Source organism: Macrotis lagotis, chromosome 4, assembly GCF_037893015.1.
Source record: "Macrotis lagotis isolate mMagLag1 chromosome 4, bilby.v1.9.chrom.fasta, whole genome shotgun sequence".
In the NCBI taxonomy this organism is placed as follows: domain Eukaryota; kingdom Metazoa; phylum Chordata; class Mammalia; order Peramelemorphia; family Peramelidae; genus Macrotis; species Macrotis lagotis.
In genome coordinates, this window is record NC_133661.1 from 159,945,610 (window position 1) to 159,962,364 (window position 16,755).

The window sequence follows — 16,755 nt, forward strand, 5'->3', positions numbered from 1 at the left end:
AGACCATCCATTCTAATTCTTGATTTTTATTCAAATACAAAAAAAAAAAATTAAAAGAAAAAACACATATTAGTTGCTATTTTCTCTGGTAGCTCCCTGAGCTGAGTTTGCTATGCTTCCTTTGAGATTACTCCTTTTATAGGCTGTGTCCAAAGATTAAAAGGGACTGGAGCAGGAATTTGCTGGGACTTTCTAGTATTTCCAAAACATCCAAAAAGAAAGAAAAAAAAAGAACAGATCCATAGAAAATCGGATTGTTTCTGCTGATGCTCTATTGGTAGCTGGCATCTTGACCCACATCCTGTCAGCCCATACAGTGTTCAAACATTTGACTCACACACTGAACAATTCACATGTACAACAGGAGGAACAAAGCTGACCAGTGGATGCCTTTTGTTCAATCTGGTTACCAGCTGTGGGTCCAAAAAAAGGCTTTTTTTTTTCCCCTCCCTGCCTGGTCCAGTTTCCCCACCCCCACCCCTTGCTCCCACAAGCCCTCCCCCTCCTCCCTCCCCGATAGGAACTTCTTTAAAAAAAAAAAAGCCACCACCATCAGTGGATTACAATTACAGCAGACAAAATACACAGCTAGTGTACCCGGTAGGAAGGAGCCTCTTCCTTTTCCCTCTGTCCAGTCTTATTTATTTGTCCATTATTTACATTTTTCACAAGTCTTGTGCACTGCACAATTGGGGAGTGAGAGGAAAGCATCCCCTCAAAAAAAAAAAAAGGTCATCCACTACAGTGCCACTGAAGCGTAGACAAATGAGAACTGAATAAAAAGAAAAATGAAAGAAGGCATGATTTGTGAGGGTTTCCTTGGGTGTGAGAGCTGAAAACATCCAAATAAATCCATTTGCATCATCATCTGCCAGGGTTTTTTTGGGGGGGGGAGGGGGAATCTATCCAAGTTGCTGAAACGTATCAATCCATGCATGTTAGTCTCAGACCGTGACGTGGCACATCTCCTCACGGCTTGCCAGAAAAAAAGGCTCTGAATGCATGACTGCCCACGCTTCATTCTCCCGACATCCTTCAGTGGGTCCTTGCCCATTGTATTGTCAGAGCTGGGGTCTGTTTTTCCCAGAGTTTGACAGCCCTGTTAGAATCCTTGTTTAGTAGATGACCTCATAAACTGTGGCCTTCTTGTCACCGGAGCCTGTTACAATGTATTTGTCATCCGCTGAAATGTCACAACTCAAAACAGATGAGGATTCTTTAGACTGGAAGAGAAGAAGAACAAGGATTAGCAAGGAGGAAATAAAGAATAAGGAAGGAAGAAGTTCAGGGGGAAGGGGAGGAAATCACAACATCACAGTTTATTCTTAGTTGATTAGTTTTGATGCTATAGGAATTAAGATAAAAGTCTCTCTGGAGTTCTAATCTCTACTGTTTGGAGGAAACTCAGTGCTATCAGTAAATTTTTTAAAAATCTACCCAGGAATAGACAAAATGCTCTGAAGAGCCAGGTTCAGTTAATGCCTCCCACAAATACACCTTTCTATGGTCCTTTCACAAAGAAATGTTTTAGCTCATCAATCAGGAACAATATGATCTTTAAAACTGAAAAACAGAGAGACATTTCCTGGGTTTTATAAAACAAATATTTTTTTTAGATGTAAAAAGACTGCCTTCATCTTAACCAACTTGTCTAAAGCAATTCTGCTTTGATTTTGAAGGGGTCAAATCATATCCAGTATCTTTTTTGGTGGGGGTAGGGGAGAACATAAGGCAATTGAGGTAAAATGACTTGCCCAGGGTCAAATAGCTAGCAAATGCCATGTGTCTGAGGCTGGATTTGAACTCAGGTCCTCCTGACTAAGGCTGGTGGCTCTATCCATTGCTCACCAGCTGCCACTATTCAGTGTCTCAAATTATATTTTACATGCCGATGATAGATGATTAACTACTTAGAACTTTTCTTAGTGTGTAATGTGTGTATATACATTACACACACACACACACACACACACACCTCCAACTGAAATTAATTTTTTCCTTCAATTATGAGTATTTTTAAAATATATTTTAAAAAAGGGTCCACAGATCAAAAGATGTCTAAGACATATCAAAATTTAAGAACCTCCATCAAAGAAAATTTCAGAGACAGGTACAGATAAATGAAGCAGAATTATACAATAGGCTGCTTTCAAAATCTTGCAGTGGCCTTTGGTCAAGAGCAAGTGTTTTGGTTATTTAAAGGGAAGTCCAATCTAAGTTCTCCTAAGTCAATATAAACCTATGCTTTAGCTATGCCTGGGGTAGAAAGCTGAAGGAGAAGGGAAGAGGGGAAATTATATTCAAGGCTCTCCTCTTCCTAAGAATCTACATGCATGAGTTAAGCACAATCCATTATGTTTTTTGAGCCTGGATCCCTTTTTTGTTTCCAATGTCATCCTGCTGAAAGGGGCAACTAGGTGGCAACTGTGGATAGAGCACTAGTCCTGGGGTCAAAAGGACAAGAGTTCAAATATAACCTCAAATACTTACTAGCTGTGTGACCTTGGGCAAGTCACTTAACCCTGATTGCCTTTACATAGCACCCTCTCACTCAAATCCAATTCGTGTGCATGTTAGATATCACCTCTTGGATGTCAGTATTCTTTGAGAAAGGACAAACAAAATCGTCAACTGGCCACCAGGTAGGATGAGGAAGAAGGAAGGGCCCCATACCTGGAATATGCTAGCACCATATGGCGTTCTCCAGGCATTGAGAAGATTGTCTTTCCCAGTGCTCACGAACCATTTGCCTAAATGATAAAAAAAGTAAGAAAGAAGAGTCAGTTAATGGTCTATTATCCTTAGAGGTGAACCCAGACACCTTGATCCTCTCTAATGCTTCCATCCAAATATCTCAACAAAGGTATGTAAATGAGAAAATGAGATACAAAGGTATACTCTTCAATAAAAGAAAAGTTGGCTGGGGAAATAAAAAGAGTATGGAGACCTGGAATTAATTTTAGCAAATATATTCATGATTTGTTTTTTGTTTTTAATTATCAACTGGACCAAGTTACAGCTGGAATTGTTGCAAGCTAAGAATTTTCCTTATTATCCTGGCAAACAATATCCAAACAACTTACTTCCTAGAAGGGAAAATGTAGCATCTTAAAGATCACTGACCTTGAGTATGAGAATTGGTGCCTGCTGATTCTAGTCTTAGATAGCTCTGCTGCTCAACAATCTGTGATCCCCTACTCCAAGGGACACCCCTTTTCTATGCCTTAACTTATCTGCTAAATGACTGAATCTTTAAGAGCCTTTCTGACTGGAAAATGCTAGGATTTTATTTATTATTGTCATCACCCTTGTGATATCATTAGTACTCTTTGAGAATGATGAACAACCACCCTCTGGGTTACCAAAGTTTTTTTTTTCTAATTTTTTTACTATGAACTTGTAAACAGAAACATTCTAATAGATAAAGAACAAAAAATGATTATTCAAGAAATTCTGAATTCTTTTGAATAATTTGTGAAGTATGAGTTAAATACAAGATATTAACAAATTACCCATTTGTGTCTCCTGACTTTTTGTTTCCTTTTCTTCTTGATGTTTTTATCTGTTCCTTTTCCTTTTTAAGTTTACATTTCCCTGAGCTTCCAAGTGTACGCTTACACACTTTAAAAATAGGAAGTAGCCTAGGTCTTCCTGCACTTGACTTTTAGAGAGTATTAGGGCAAAAAGGAACTTCAGAGGTCAGCGTCCAAACTTTTAATTTCCCAGCTATAGAAAGTGAGGTGCCCAAAGTCACAAAGATTGTCTCAGAACTGAGATTTGAATTCAGGTCTTCTCCCTCTAAATAGTTTTGCTCTCTCAATTAAACCAAGATGATTTAGTTACACAGGTCAAATTCAAGTCAGTGGTTTGGTTAATGATCTCCCTTACTTCAAAGTCTTATAGCCAAGTCAAAGAGCCAAATCTAGGCAAAGCAAAGTCTTTTCCCTGCAAAGAGGTCTGGGTTATTAGTAAGAACTGCAGTCAAAGAACCTCAAGAGCATGAGGAGTGGAATAGGAATGACTAAGTGGCACCCCTCCCCCTGTTTCTTACCACAGTAGGCAAATTTCAAAGAGAGCACACAGCTCTCATGCAGGTGCAGCTGGTATTTATCTGGTTTGGTGTGATGCAACACTTCCACATTGCTGCTCTCCATGCCCACAGCCAGCCACTCCCCAGTGGGGCAGTAGCCTAAGGAGAAGATCTTCAAAAGAAAAATAAAATTAAAAAGTCTCAATATTGAATATTAGTGAGTTTGTCAGCCCCCACTAGGTCAAAAAGAGTTCTCTTTCACCACTGGTCCTACAAACATCTCTAATCTTAGTTTCAAACACCACCTTATATTTGAAATTCCTGTTACTCCTCTCTCCTCTCCATCCCCAAAGTCACCACTTGCCAAATATTTTTCACAGGGGAAATTTGAGCTGAATTTCAAATATATCAAACAGCAAAGATGAGATGAATATTGGACACAAGTAGACAGGGTATACTTCCAGTGGTGACCTATATTCAAGAAATGATCAAAGGGAAAACTAACATTAAGGAAATGTGTGATCAGGAGGTGGAAAGATCATATGGTGAGAGGAAAATATTAACACAAAGATAGGTCAAGGTCAAGTGTTCCAATGGTACTTAATAATTTGAAATACATATATTTGCAAGTTTTCTAATACATTCATAATTTCCTAGTAATTTAAAAAGCATGAAATTTAATGTGTGTGTGAATAAATTTGAGATCACCAGGTTCTATATACCTTTCCCTGGCAGCAGTAGACCAAAAGACTTGTCTACCTGTTAACTATCATTTGCACCAAACAGCCAGTCAATCACTTTTTCTAACATATCTACTTCTTCTGAGATTAGAATCTATTAAACTTGTCATCAGTATTGGATTTGTTCTACACGTAACAACATCAGTTTGAGAAATATGGACATAATATATATATATATAATATATATATATTTATATTTATATAATATAAACACATAAGAACATATATAAGAGACTGATTTAGGAAGAAGGAAGGCCCTAAAGATAGAAGTCCATACAAGGTGAGAACTTTGTGAGCTGCCTGAGGGATTTGGACACTCACCTGGGAAGTGAAATCATGTTGCTGTAGCTGCCTGCCTTCCCTCAGGTCCCAGGATCGAACTGTGTTATCTAAACCACCTGTCCATAACTTGGTGCCATCATGGGAAATATCTATACAGCTGGCGCCATCTGTGTGACCCTGAAATTGCCTGAAGTTCATAAAGAAAAAAAGGGAGAGAAGTGAGGAAGAGGAAAGAAATCAACCTTGGGTCCAACCTTGGGGTTTAGACCTAACAAGGAAGTTTAGGGATGATCATGGAGTTCATTTCATAGATAAATAATCTAAATCTAAAGAAGGGCCAGGCCCAAGACTAAGTCCAGACAACTTAGTCCAGATAAGAGAGCAGGAACTCACTAAACTTGGGTTTCCTGACTCCTGAATCTACTACTTCCTTCTCCTTTACTACCTGACCAACTTAGCTTTTGAGTCTCTAGGACATGATACGCACCCAAGGCAGTTTACCTACAGGCTATCAATCATACACAGAAGGCCAACCATAAAGATTATCCATTTCACTTCTGAACAGCTCTAATTTTGAGAATGCTTTTTTTTTTAACATCTGAATAACATCTGCAGACTAGGAGCATAGATTTAGAATATAAAGGATCTGAGAGGGCAGAGAGTAGAAATCCCCTCATTTTACAGAAGAGGAAATGGGAAGCCCAAAGAAAGTTTAAGTGAGTTCATGGGTGGTAAGTAAGCATATTTTTCTTCAAGAAAAATCTCTCATCATAAAATCTAAGTAACCTCAGAAAACAAACAAGCCAAAAAAACACATGGATTCCATGGAATGCCATTTGGTTCAAGGCTTCATACAGAGTAAACACTTGAAAAAGAGAAGAAATAGGAGGACCTGAAGACTACACAAGATGGAAAGCTGGCTCCAAGACAACTTCTCAGTACAGTATTCAAGACTCTGTGATTTGGCATGGATACAGTCTTTCATTCCAAACTTATTGCCTACTATTCCCCTATTCCAGAAATTCTTAATTTTGGGACCTCTGAACTGTTTTTAAATTAATAATTGTATTCCTATATAATTGGTTTCCTTTATTATCCTATACATTTTATTTTATGCAGTTTGAGAATGGGTCCATAGGCATCACCAGACTGCCAGAGGTGTCCAGGACACAAAGAAAAGCATTAAGAACTCCCTCCTGGGGCGGCTAGGTGGCGTAGTGGATAAAGCACCGGCCTTGGAGTCAGGAGTACCTGGGTTCAAATCCGGCCTCAGACACTTAATAATTACCTAGCTGTGTGGCCTTGGACAAGCCACTTAACCCCATCTGCCTTGCTAAAAAAAAAAAAAAAAAGAAAAAAAAAAGAACTCCCTCCTTCAGCAGGTCCATGCACCCAGAACAAACCATTTGCATTTTGGCCTCTGTACCTTGCATACTTAGGTGATGTCACATACTGTTCCTTTTCCCCATCCCCCACCTGCCCCTATCTTGCTGAACTAGGATTCCCTCAAGACCTGGCTTAAAAGGATCTTACCTCCTACAGTGAAATTTTTCCTGATCACTCATGTCTTCATATTTTTGAGTCCCTAACATAATTCCTTATAAATTAACTACTACTTCCTCCCACCAAAAAAAAAAAAGAATTAGACATTATACAAATCACCAAATATGGTGCCTAAAACCAAATACTATGTGGTTATTAACATTTTTAAAATGAGGCTAATGATAGAGGTGGTAGAGTCCATCTCTCTGTGCTGACACAATCCAGTTCCTATCCTTACCTGACCAAGGTTTGGTTGTGAAGGTCCCAAACAGCAATATTTCCATCACTGCAACAGGAAAAACAAACTTTGGCATCAGGGCTGATGGCCAAGGCATAGCAGGCTGGGGCAGAGGATGTCAGCTCAGCTTTGATTCTAGGTGTTGGGGATGCCAGGTCCCAGATGGTCAGCGTGCTGGCTTCACCACCCACAATGAGCGTGCGACCATCGGGAAGGAGCTTACAGGAACGGATGTAGTTATCTCGGTTCTGGAGAAAGAAGGATAGAATATTAGCAGTCTGGGCTCTCCTACTCCAAGTCTACAATATTTAAAAATTAAGTAGAATTTCCATAACCTCTAAGGATTCAATGCTGCTTTACAGGCTCTCTCTCTCTCAATCTTCTACCTTTATTGTTTGCCATTTAATAAATACAATATAAAAGACATATTATCCTCTCCTCTACCTCCCTGCTTAGCAGATTGTACAAGTCAAAGAGAGGCAACATTTTGCCAAAATCAAATTGAGAGATCCCGAAGGCAACATTTCTTTTCTTCCCTCCCTTGCTTCTTGCTTCTTCCTTCCTCCCTTCCTCCCTTCCTTCCTTCCTTCCTTCCTTCCTTTCATGTTAGCCTATATGCTAGAGATAAAAGCAAGAAAAGGGAACATAATCTCTGACCTCAAGAAACTTACTAAGGGGACAGCTAAGTGGTACAGTAGATAGAGCACTGGCCCTGAAGTCAGAAGAACCTGAGTTCAAATCTGGCCTTAGACATTTAATATTTACTTAACTGTGTAATATTGGGCAAGTCACTTAACACCATTGCCTTACCAACAAAAAAAAAAAAAAGGATGCTTACTGAGGAGACACACTAAATTTGCAAAGGATGAGTAGGGTTTGGATAGAAAAAGTACCTTCCTAGTTAGAGAGACCCATGAATAGAAGTATAGAGAAAGGAATAAACATGATAAGCAAATGAAATGACCAGAAAAGAGCTTCTACATTCCTAGCAAATAGAAGAGGGGGAGAAAACTACCCCCTGGTCATACTAAGATTAAACTCAAACAGCTCCTTACCAAGCAGTCAAGCTGAGAAATGGGGCTTTTGCTTCCTGGTTGGCTGATGTCCCAGATTTTCACACATCCTTTGCCTCCAGTGTAGACATGCCGGGTAGGATTGCTGATGGTCACAGCACAGACTACTTCTCCATGGCTTAGTGTGTTGATCTGCCGGGCATGCCGAGGAATCCCAGGCCCTGCCAGTGCATCGTGAGGAAAAGGGACTGGCTGCATCTGGCCATCCGCACTGACGTGGAAAGAATAAGCCCTAAAAAAGGGGGTGTGAAGGATACAGGGGTCAAATCAAGGCCAAAATTTGACATTCTTCTACCTCTAGCTTAGAAGCCAACAATGGAAAGCAACAGATTATTTTTTTGAAGGGGGAGGGAGATATTTCTCTTCTAGGTATTTATACATAACTATATATGCACTCAAATACATAAACACATACATACAACACAATGTACTGATTTTTTTTTCAACTACGGTCCTGAAAACTTTTCAACCAACAAGTAAGTTGATTTTAACCCTCTATACTCAATTAGTTCAGTTTAAGTTATTTATTCACTTTGGGAATTATCTATTGCATATTTTTTCCCCTCACCTTCCCCTGTACACTAGTCCCCCATGTTTACTCATTCTTCCCTGAGTCAGAATGCAATCTGAACACAGACTGAAGTATACTTTTCCCTCCTCTCTCACTCTTCTTAAGTTTTGTTTTTTTGATTCAAGACGATGGGGTGAAGAGTAACTTGCCCAAGGTCTCACAGCTAGGTAATTATTAAATGTCTGAGGCTGGATCCAAACCCAGGTCCTCCTGACTCCAGGGGAAGTGCTCTATCTACTGCACCACCTCACTGCACCCTTACCCATTCATTAAAGGCTAATTCATCCAGAAAAGCTTTCATTTCTCCCCCTTATATAGAAGAGTTGGCAATTACCTTCCCCCTATCATTTTAGATTTTATATAGTCTATTTTTCATATCATATCAAATATTATAATCATTGGTGTTTTTATCTTATTCCCATTGCAGCTTTTATAAACAAAACAGTAAAGTTCAGATGTGTCTCTGCAGATAGATCAGATGTTTTCAAGCCCCTGAGCATCTGGAGTAAACTGACCTCTCAGCACTTTTGGAGTCTGGCTTTATTCTGTAACTTTTTTCTGGAGCTAAAGAGACAAATCAACCCCATGGTCCTTTGATGTCCAGAGAAAGTAAAGCTCAGGAAACAGGGCTAATAGGCTCCTAAATACTCTACCTCTGCCATCTGGGAACAAAAATAAAGGCCATACCTATTCTTATCCCTTTTCCTTTTCCTATCTGCATCTGGGATTTGGAATAAAAGACAGCAGCACTGTTCGGGAGCTCATCTCTTAAAACTGGAAAGATAGCATGGAGGAACAGCAAGAAGGTCTAGTGAGAGAATCCTTGTTCTAGTCTTAGGTGATGGGTGTGTGTGTGTGTGTGTGTGTGTGTGTGTGTGTGTGTGTGTACGCACACACACCGCTTGCATTTGTGTGAACGGGTAAACATATGTATGAAAAAATTTTGTATTTGTAATGGGTGGTCTAGTTTTTCCTAACACTAATTCATGATGACCTAATCAGTGTTTGAATCCCACTCTATTCCCAAAGGGATTTTATAAGATGCAGAAGCTTACGGTTTTCCTCCAGGAATGGAAGCAAGGCTTGAGGGTAGTCCAGTGGCCCTCATTGGGGGATGGGGGTCAAAACCAACCTGTGAAACCAACATAAGGTTTTATTAGCTTTCAGAGAAAATTACAATACCTCACATTTGTAGAGAATTTAAACATTTAAATTTAAATTTAAACATTTAAACATTGCAGAATTCTTTTCACATTTGATACCTGATGAGCCTCAACCCCCTGGGGCTGGATGGAACAGCTATTAATGTCTCTGTTTTGTCAATGAGGAACTGAGACTCACAAAGTTGGTGTCTTGCCCAAAGTCATATAGGAAATTAGCGATTAAACTAAGATTACAACCCAAGACTTTTCTAGTTAATACCAACTTGCCTTTCTAACCGAACTAAAAAACACCAAGGAAGGAAAAATGGTACCAGGTACAAGGGATGTTAACAGATGAGCTACTGGAAAACCAAGTTCACAAAACCCTCTCCATCTCCTTTTATCCTTCCTTCATATACTCTTCTTTCAACATGTTATAGCCTGGTGAACATCGCTGAGTTGCATGTTCACTCCACATAAAATACAATAGGGAGATAAGAGTCTCTGTTCACTACAGAAATTTCCCTTCCTTTCATTCAATCTATAAGCATTTATTAGACACCTACTACATGCCTAGTCTTTTCCTAGGAAATAAAGAAATAATCCCTACTTTCTAGGAGTCCAAGTGTGTTCTTCTCTACTACCTACTCATATCTAACCCATCCCTCAAGGATCTGCTAAGGTCTGACTCTTGCAGTAAACCTGCCTTGACTACTCCTTACAGTCTACATGGAAATACTACAATTCTTACAGTCCCAATACATACTCTAATACTTATTACTATTATTATAATTCTCCAGTTGTTTTTCATGTGAATATCATGTCTGGTCACCCACACAGAGGTAAGAATTCCTTGTTTCACTAGCATAAGGGCTAGAAACACAATACTTAATAAAAACGTGATGACTAACTCCTATTAAATGAGAGATGTTAAGCCCCAACTCCAAAATCCATTTGTTGAATGGTAAAAAACATTAATATGATAATTATAGGTGATGGTTATAGTTATATTATATTTACAGCTTACAGAGTGATTTCAAATTCATTAATGCATTTCAATAATCTTATGATACTGCTATGCACAATTTACAGATAAGAAATTGAAAGGCTGTGACTTGTTCAAGGTAGCATCATCTCATACATCCTAGCCCAAAATCAAGTCTTTTTTTAAGGGTTGGAGATTATCATTATAAGGCATAGTCTATTATGATCAATACTCCCAATGTCTTAATTTTCCTTTTCCCTTAAGAAAGTAACTCTTCTATAGCCTAGGGTTACCAATTTACTTATTTAGTCATATAAGACTTGGAACTGGAGGGAATCTAAAAAGGTAACTTTATCTCTCTACTATGTTGCATAAGTTCTCCACACAGATATACTCCCTACAATTCTAAACCCTAAACACCAAACAGACTAGCCCAGGGTTGAGTGGTGTACTACCAGAATCAATGTTAGCCCAACAACACCCCATTCCCATTAAAAGGAGCCAAAAGTTCTACGTACAGCTCCAAAGCTCACCATTGGTGATCGACCATAGGCAGCTGCAGCAGCGGCCGCAGCACTCATTTGAGGCGGGATGTTGTGTAAGCTTGCATAGGCCCCTGGACTGGTGAGCGAGCCATTCATCTCATGATGGCCCATCATAGCAAAAGGAGTTGCATAGGAGCCAATAGAGATGGGAGTCCGGAGAGTGGGTGCTAAATGGAAACAGCAAAGTATGAATTAGAGGATAACAGTTCCAAGAAATCCTTTATTCCACCTTCTTCTAACTATTTAGGTAATCTTTTCTCCTGTGCAGTAGTGTGGCTAGATAAAGAACCTTCAAGGAAGGAACATTTGGATTCAATTTCATCCTCTAAGACATACACATTACACGACCATGAAACAAGGATGTGAGTAGCAAAGCTTTTGGAAAACCCAGATCTCAGAAACCTTCCCCATCCTCTGACTTCCTCCAATATGGCATAACTTGGGGGAATGTCACTAAGCAACACATTATTAGCTCTAGGCAAAATGCCATATATATACTTTGGAAGTTCTAAATGTGAGATCCTAGAATACTATACAGGGCTGAAAGGAACTTTAGAGTCCAATCTTCTCAGATGAGGAAGCCGAGGCCCAGAGAAGTTAAATTATTTGTTCAGTGATAGCCATTAAAAAATGGCTGAGTTGGGATTAGAATCCAGCTGCAGAAAAGATGCTGGGCCTGTATTGATGGTTTCCTCACTTAGGAGTTGTATAAACAAATGAAGTCACAGGTCCAATTCCTTATGGCCTCTGAGGTCTCTTTGACTTTATGAACCTATAATCTCCCTTTGAAAGTCAGGTCTCTTAGAAATTTTCTCTGGCAGAATCCACTTAACTTCAAATAGTGAGAGACCTTAATAGGTCTCTATTATTCATTTTATAGATAAGGAAATTAAGGCAAAAAAAAAAGTGAGACCTACAACCAGAGAAGATTAGTTAATGCTTTAAGGAGCCAGAATCTAACTTTTTCAATTCTTAGTCTTGTGTTTTTTCAACCCACGATCCATTGAATTACATTCTTTTGCACTTGTTGGCATATTCCTAAATTAAGCATTCTGAATTATTTCAATGTGTCCATCCTGGAACTTCAACTAGGGCTCTGGCTGCCCCAGGAACAGAAGTTATGACTACCTTCTTTGGATTTGTTCCAGAAGTACTTTACATATGAGTCACTGTAAACCAAATCAGATGTTGGCTGACCCATGCCTTGAAAAATCGTAACCTATGTCTCTCTGGGAGATATACCCAAGGGAGAATACCCAAGAAAAAGTATTCTTCACACACACACACACACACACACACACACACACACACACACACACACACACACTCTCTCTCTCTCTCTCTCTCTCTCTCTCTCTCTCTCTCTCTCTCTCTCTCTCCAAACCCCAAGGCCCATTTCTCTACCTAGGGGATCCATTCCAGATGGTTTGCCTGGCATTGATCGGAGTCCCGGAGTCGTACTTGTTCCAGGAGTGGGGGCATCATTTCTTGGAGTGGGTGTATTTGACTTAAGACCAGGGGTAGAGGATTTATCATTCTGGAATCAAAGGGGAAAGAAAAAGAACAACATTAAAGGCCCTCCTCCTTTGACAACAGTCTACAAGAGCCAGCTAGGTAGTGCATTATGTTCACCTTTTCTTTCCATCCAAACAAGAATAAACCCAAGAGTCACTGAAGTTCTTTCTGGGTTACTTAAGAAATTTGCAACTACACCCCACCTCCCGCTGCCAATCATCAACACATAAGAAGCAGCAAACACCACCTACATGACCAAGGTCTTTTGTCTTAGAAGAAGGAGTGCTACTGGAAGAGGCGACTGAGGCAGGGCTATTAGGAGCATCCTTTTTCAGTCCTCGGGTTTTATCTATCCCATTTTCAGGCGGGGAGTGGGCTGGACTGACCCGGGGTGTGGCTGGATCCTAAAAACACAAGAAATGCATGTACAGCAACTGCTAAGGTCAGGTTCAAATTTGTAATTGCTTTGAACTGATGCTGAGTGAGATGAACAGAACCAGAAGAACACTGTACACCCTAACAACAACATGGGGGTGATGATTAACCTTAATGGATTTGCTCACTCCATCAGTGCAACAATCAGGCACAACTTTGGAGTATCTGTGATGGAGAATACCATCTGTATCCAGAGAAAGAGACTATTACCTTTAACTTAAAAAAAAACCTGTTATCTTACTATGTAATTTTGCTATGTTTTATACTTTATCTTTCTTCCTTTAAGGATATGATTTCTCTTTCATCACATTCAATTTAGATCAATGTATACCATGGAAATAATGTAAAGACTAACAGACTGCCTTCTGTGGGGGGAGGGAAGCGAGATTAGGGGAAAAAAAATCATAAAATTCAAAATAAATAAATAAAAAGAAAAGGCAAATTTATAGTTGCTGGATGGAATAAAGGGTAAGTAATTGATTTGGATTTGTGAAGTCCAGACCCTAAAAACAGACCAGGTTCAGGGATCTCTGCATTTCTAAGACATTTTGGAGGGATAATTGAGAGATATTAGAATACTAATTAGAGCTGAAAGGAAGCTAAGAGTACAAACCCATCAGTTTATAGGTGAGAGAAGTGGAGAAGTGAAATAATTTGTCCAGAGTCATAGAAATAACTAGTGTAGATTTGGGATTAAAATTCAGGTCTTCTAACTCCAATGATCAATGTTCTTGCCAAGATATGCTATCTCTAACCTGCTGAAATTAATTTTTATGGAAGAATGACTACATCCTCCTGTAATTAAGGGTAGGGGCCTGGTTTAATGGATCAAGAAATTGGTCAAGGATTTTTTTTCCTTTAGAATATATATTTTAGTGTATTTTGGTGATCTATTTCCAAAGAGAAGGCAAAGCTCTCTATCCCAGAACCCTCAAAAACTCCCATTTTTAATAAGAATCACATTCTTCCTGAGAAAACAAGCAAGAACAATCTTGATGGGTATAACTATTGAGCCCGAGATTTAATAGGGGATACTAATATATCCCTCTCAAGGGATTTAAGGCCCCTTTCAACTATTTACATGTGATCACTCATCTCTATTCTGATCTTGCATCAACTAAGGACTCTCAGAATGGATTTCTGATCTTAGACCTTTGTAAAAAAAAAACAAACTTCCATCTTTTTTTTAAATGTTCCATTTACAATACAGTCCCTCACTCACCTCATTGGACACATCTACCACAAGGTCATCACTCTTGTCACCATCACTATCCTGCAAAGTAAGAGGAGACCAGGTAAGAAATGGGAATACCCTCCATGCTTACCTCTGATAGTCTATACATCACTCCTTTCCTTCAAAATATAGCTCACTTCCAGAGGACATCTTTCCTGATTAACCATCCATCAATCTGATCACTCTTATTCTGCTGTCTTCTTTTTAAATTCAGTTTGCTGCACAATGATTTATACCTGCCTTAGTAACAATACACAAATCCTGCAGTCTCTCCTATCCCAGACCACGCCCACACAGGGCGTGTATAGTAACCACTGAAAAATGTTACTGATCTATGACACTTTTACTCATCTCCTACAATAAGGGACTTGGGGTGGGTCGCAAAGCATTAGACAGACATACTATAAAAGATAAACCAAAATATAAGGCACCAAGTGCTACATCCATAGTAAGAAGGCCAGATACTCAGTGTACTGGAGCTCAAGAAGGTAAGAGATAAAAGAGAATAGTCTGTGAGCTGGGTGATGAAAGAAGACTCCACAGACTAGGGTGGCACTTGGTTCCAAAAGCATGGGGACAGAACACCTGAGTAAATGAGCAATGTTGAAAGTGAGGGCCTGATAGATCTTAGAATTAATCTCTTTCAAGGATGGAAAAGGAGCCTATTCTTTTAGTATTTAAAGGATAGTTTGTTCTCTCTTAATAGAGTTCAAGATCACAAACATAAATTTAGAAGAACTCCAGAGGATAACTTTTGAGATAGAACAACCCCAAATCAGACCCATAATTTGCTCTACTATCTTGAGGGTCAGTGAAGTATTATAAATGAAGCCTATGGGTACTGATCTTGGATTGTGTGAGTGGTCCCTAATACTTTGGATATCAGGGTTAATCTCTGGTGGGGAGATTTTTTAAAAAATTCTTAAAAACCCATAAAAAGAGAAGGAACATCCATACAAGAACACAAAGAGAATTCTACATGAAGCCATAAAGTTCATTTCATTCTAATTGTTTTGTGTTTTTAAACAATAAATTCTACACATTACTTTTAAAAATTGCCCTCCTGATCTAGACTGCTTTCTGAACTTTCTTATTTCTCTTCTGTGAACTGATTTTTAAAAAAATGTTACAATCACTGCTATCACCCCTTCTTTACCCCACCCCACTTCCAGCTGGAGTCTCATCTGATTGATGGGCAGTAGTAGAAGAGGGAGGGTGTATGTAGAATATGAGCATTTTATCATTAGTGGAGAAGAGTCAGTTATATCTCCTGCTTGATCTTTTCCAGTAGTTCCTATAGTTCCTAGCTACTTGTCTGATCTCTAAAGGGTCTGCCCATGGGAGGGGGCCCTAGCCTTTCCTGTTATTAGCCCTCCCATCAATCAGACCTACATATCGACTCATGCTGTCTTTTTCTTCTGCTTTCCTTTTCTTGGAGTCGATGCCATAGTCAGTGGAACTTCGATGCTTCTCGCTAGCCCTCAAGCTTTCAGAAGGAGACACAGAATTATTCTGAAACAAAGAGATTGGTCTAGCCATTAGAAACATTTTTGTGCCTATGAGGCATGTTAATAAGTCTGTTATGGCATTGAGTATATAAGTCCATTTTTACAATGCACTGGATGCATATGCCCACAAATTTATAAACAAACACACACACACACACACACACACACACACACACACACACACACTTTTGTCTGGCCAAATATTCCTGTAGAAAAGTCAGAACAAGAAGGCTCAGCTTACAAATAGTCTCCCCAGACCAGTTTGCTAGCAATTCTGTCTAAATAACTGGTGGGAATCCTGCTAATTTGGTCAACTATCCATACAGCTATACTAGTGAGAAAACACACACACACACACACACACACACTCTCTCTCTCTCTCTCTCTCTCTCTCTCTCTCTCTCTCTCAAGAAATTCAAGTTGGCAGACAATCATTCATGTTTTAAAGATTGAAAACTAGGGCCCAAAAAGGTCAAGTGATCTGTCCAAAGCCACAGAGCAATAGAAAGAGACAGGAAACAGAGCACTAGACCCCAAAACACCTCATACACTCGTCATTGAAGGAATTCAGGCTTTCAAGACCAGCACTTGCAAACATGGGTTGGAAGACAGAGAACAAACAGGGCTAGAAGATGTAATAGCTAAAAATGAATGCACTGCTCCTGAAAAATCTATTCTTCTGCTACAAAACAAAGAAGTGCAGTGTGGGAAATTCTTTAAAAGAAAATACATGGGCACATATTTTCAGGGAAGATCTCACTAAAGCAGTATATCAACAATAGACCGGAAGACCTCTCCATGGTGATCAGAAGAACTCTGGGAGCTGAACCAGGGGAAATCAATGAGAGGTGACATTCGCAAATGGATTTTTTGCCTGTACAATAACATTACACCCAATACCATTCTGGGGGTAAT

The 16,755-nt window shown here is 39.4% G+C and overlaps 1 protein-coding gene across 7 annotated transcripts in view; it reads right to left on the bottom strand.

The window, feature by feature from the left end:
* Nucleotides 1–532: 532 nt before the first annotated feature.
* Nucleotides 533–16,755, bottom strand: part of TLE3 (TLE family member 3, transcriptional corepressor) — a 57,244-nt gene continuing 41,021 nt past the window's right edge. For 4 of the 7 annotated variants that reach the window (XM_074234519.1, XM_074234518.1, XM_074234516.1 and 1 more), the window contains exons 9-20: nt 15,725–15,844; nt 14,321–14,371; nt 12,915–13,067; nt 12,553–12,685; nt 11,122–11,315; nt 9,532–9,608; nt 7,888–8,137; nt 6,833–7,080; nt 5,092–5,239; nt 4,052–4,202; nt 2,674–2,750; nt 533–1,223 (exon numbers count right to left, since the gene is read on the bottom strand). In XM_074234519.1, the coding sequence (XP_074090620.1) occupies nt 1,116–1,223; nt 2,674–2,750; nt 4,052–4,202; nt 5,092–5,239; nt 6,833–7,080; nt 7,888–8,137; nt 9,532–9,608; nt 11,122–11,315; nt 12,553–12,685; nt 12,915–13,067; nt 14,321–14,371; nt 15,725–15,844 (1,710 nt within the window). In that variant the 3' untranslated portion in view covers nt 533–1,115. The remainder of the gene's footprint in view (nt 1,224–2,673; nt 2,751–4,051; nt 4,203–5,091; nt 5,240–6,832; nt 7,081–7,887; nt 8,138–9,531; nt 9,609–11,121; nt 11,316–12,552; nt 12,686–12,914; nt 13,068–14,320; nt 14,372–15,724; nt 15,845–16,755) is intronic. The other 3 variants (XM_074234521.1, XM_074234520.1, XM_074234517.1) reach the window with 1 other exon arrangement.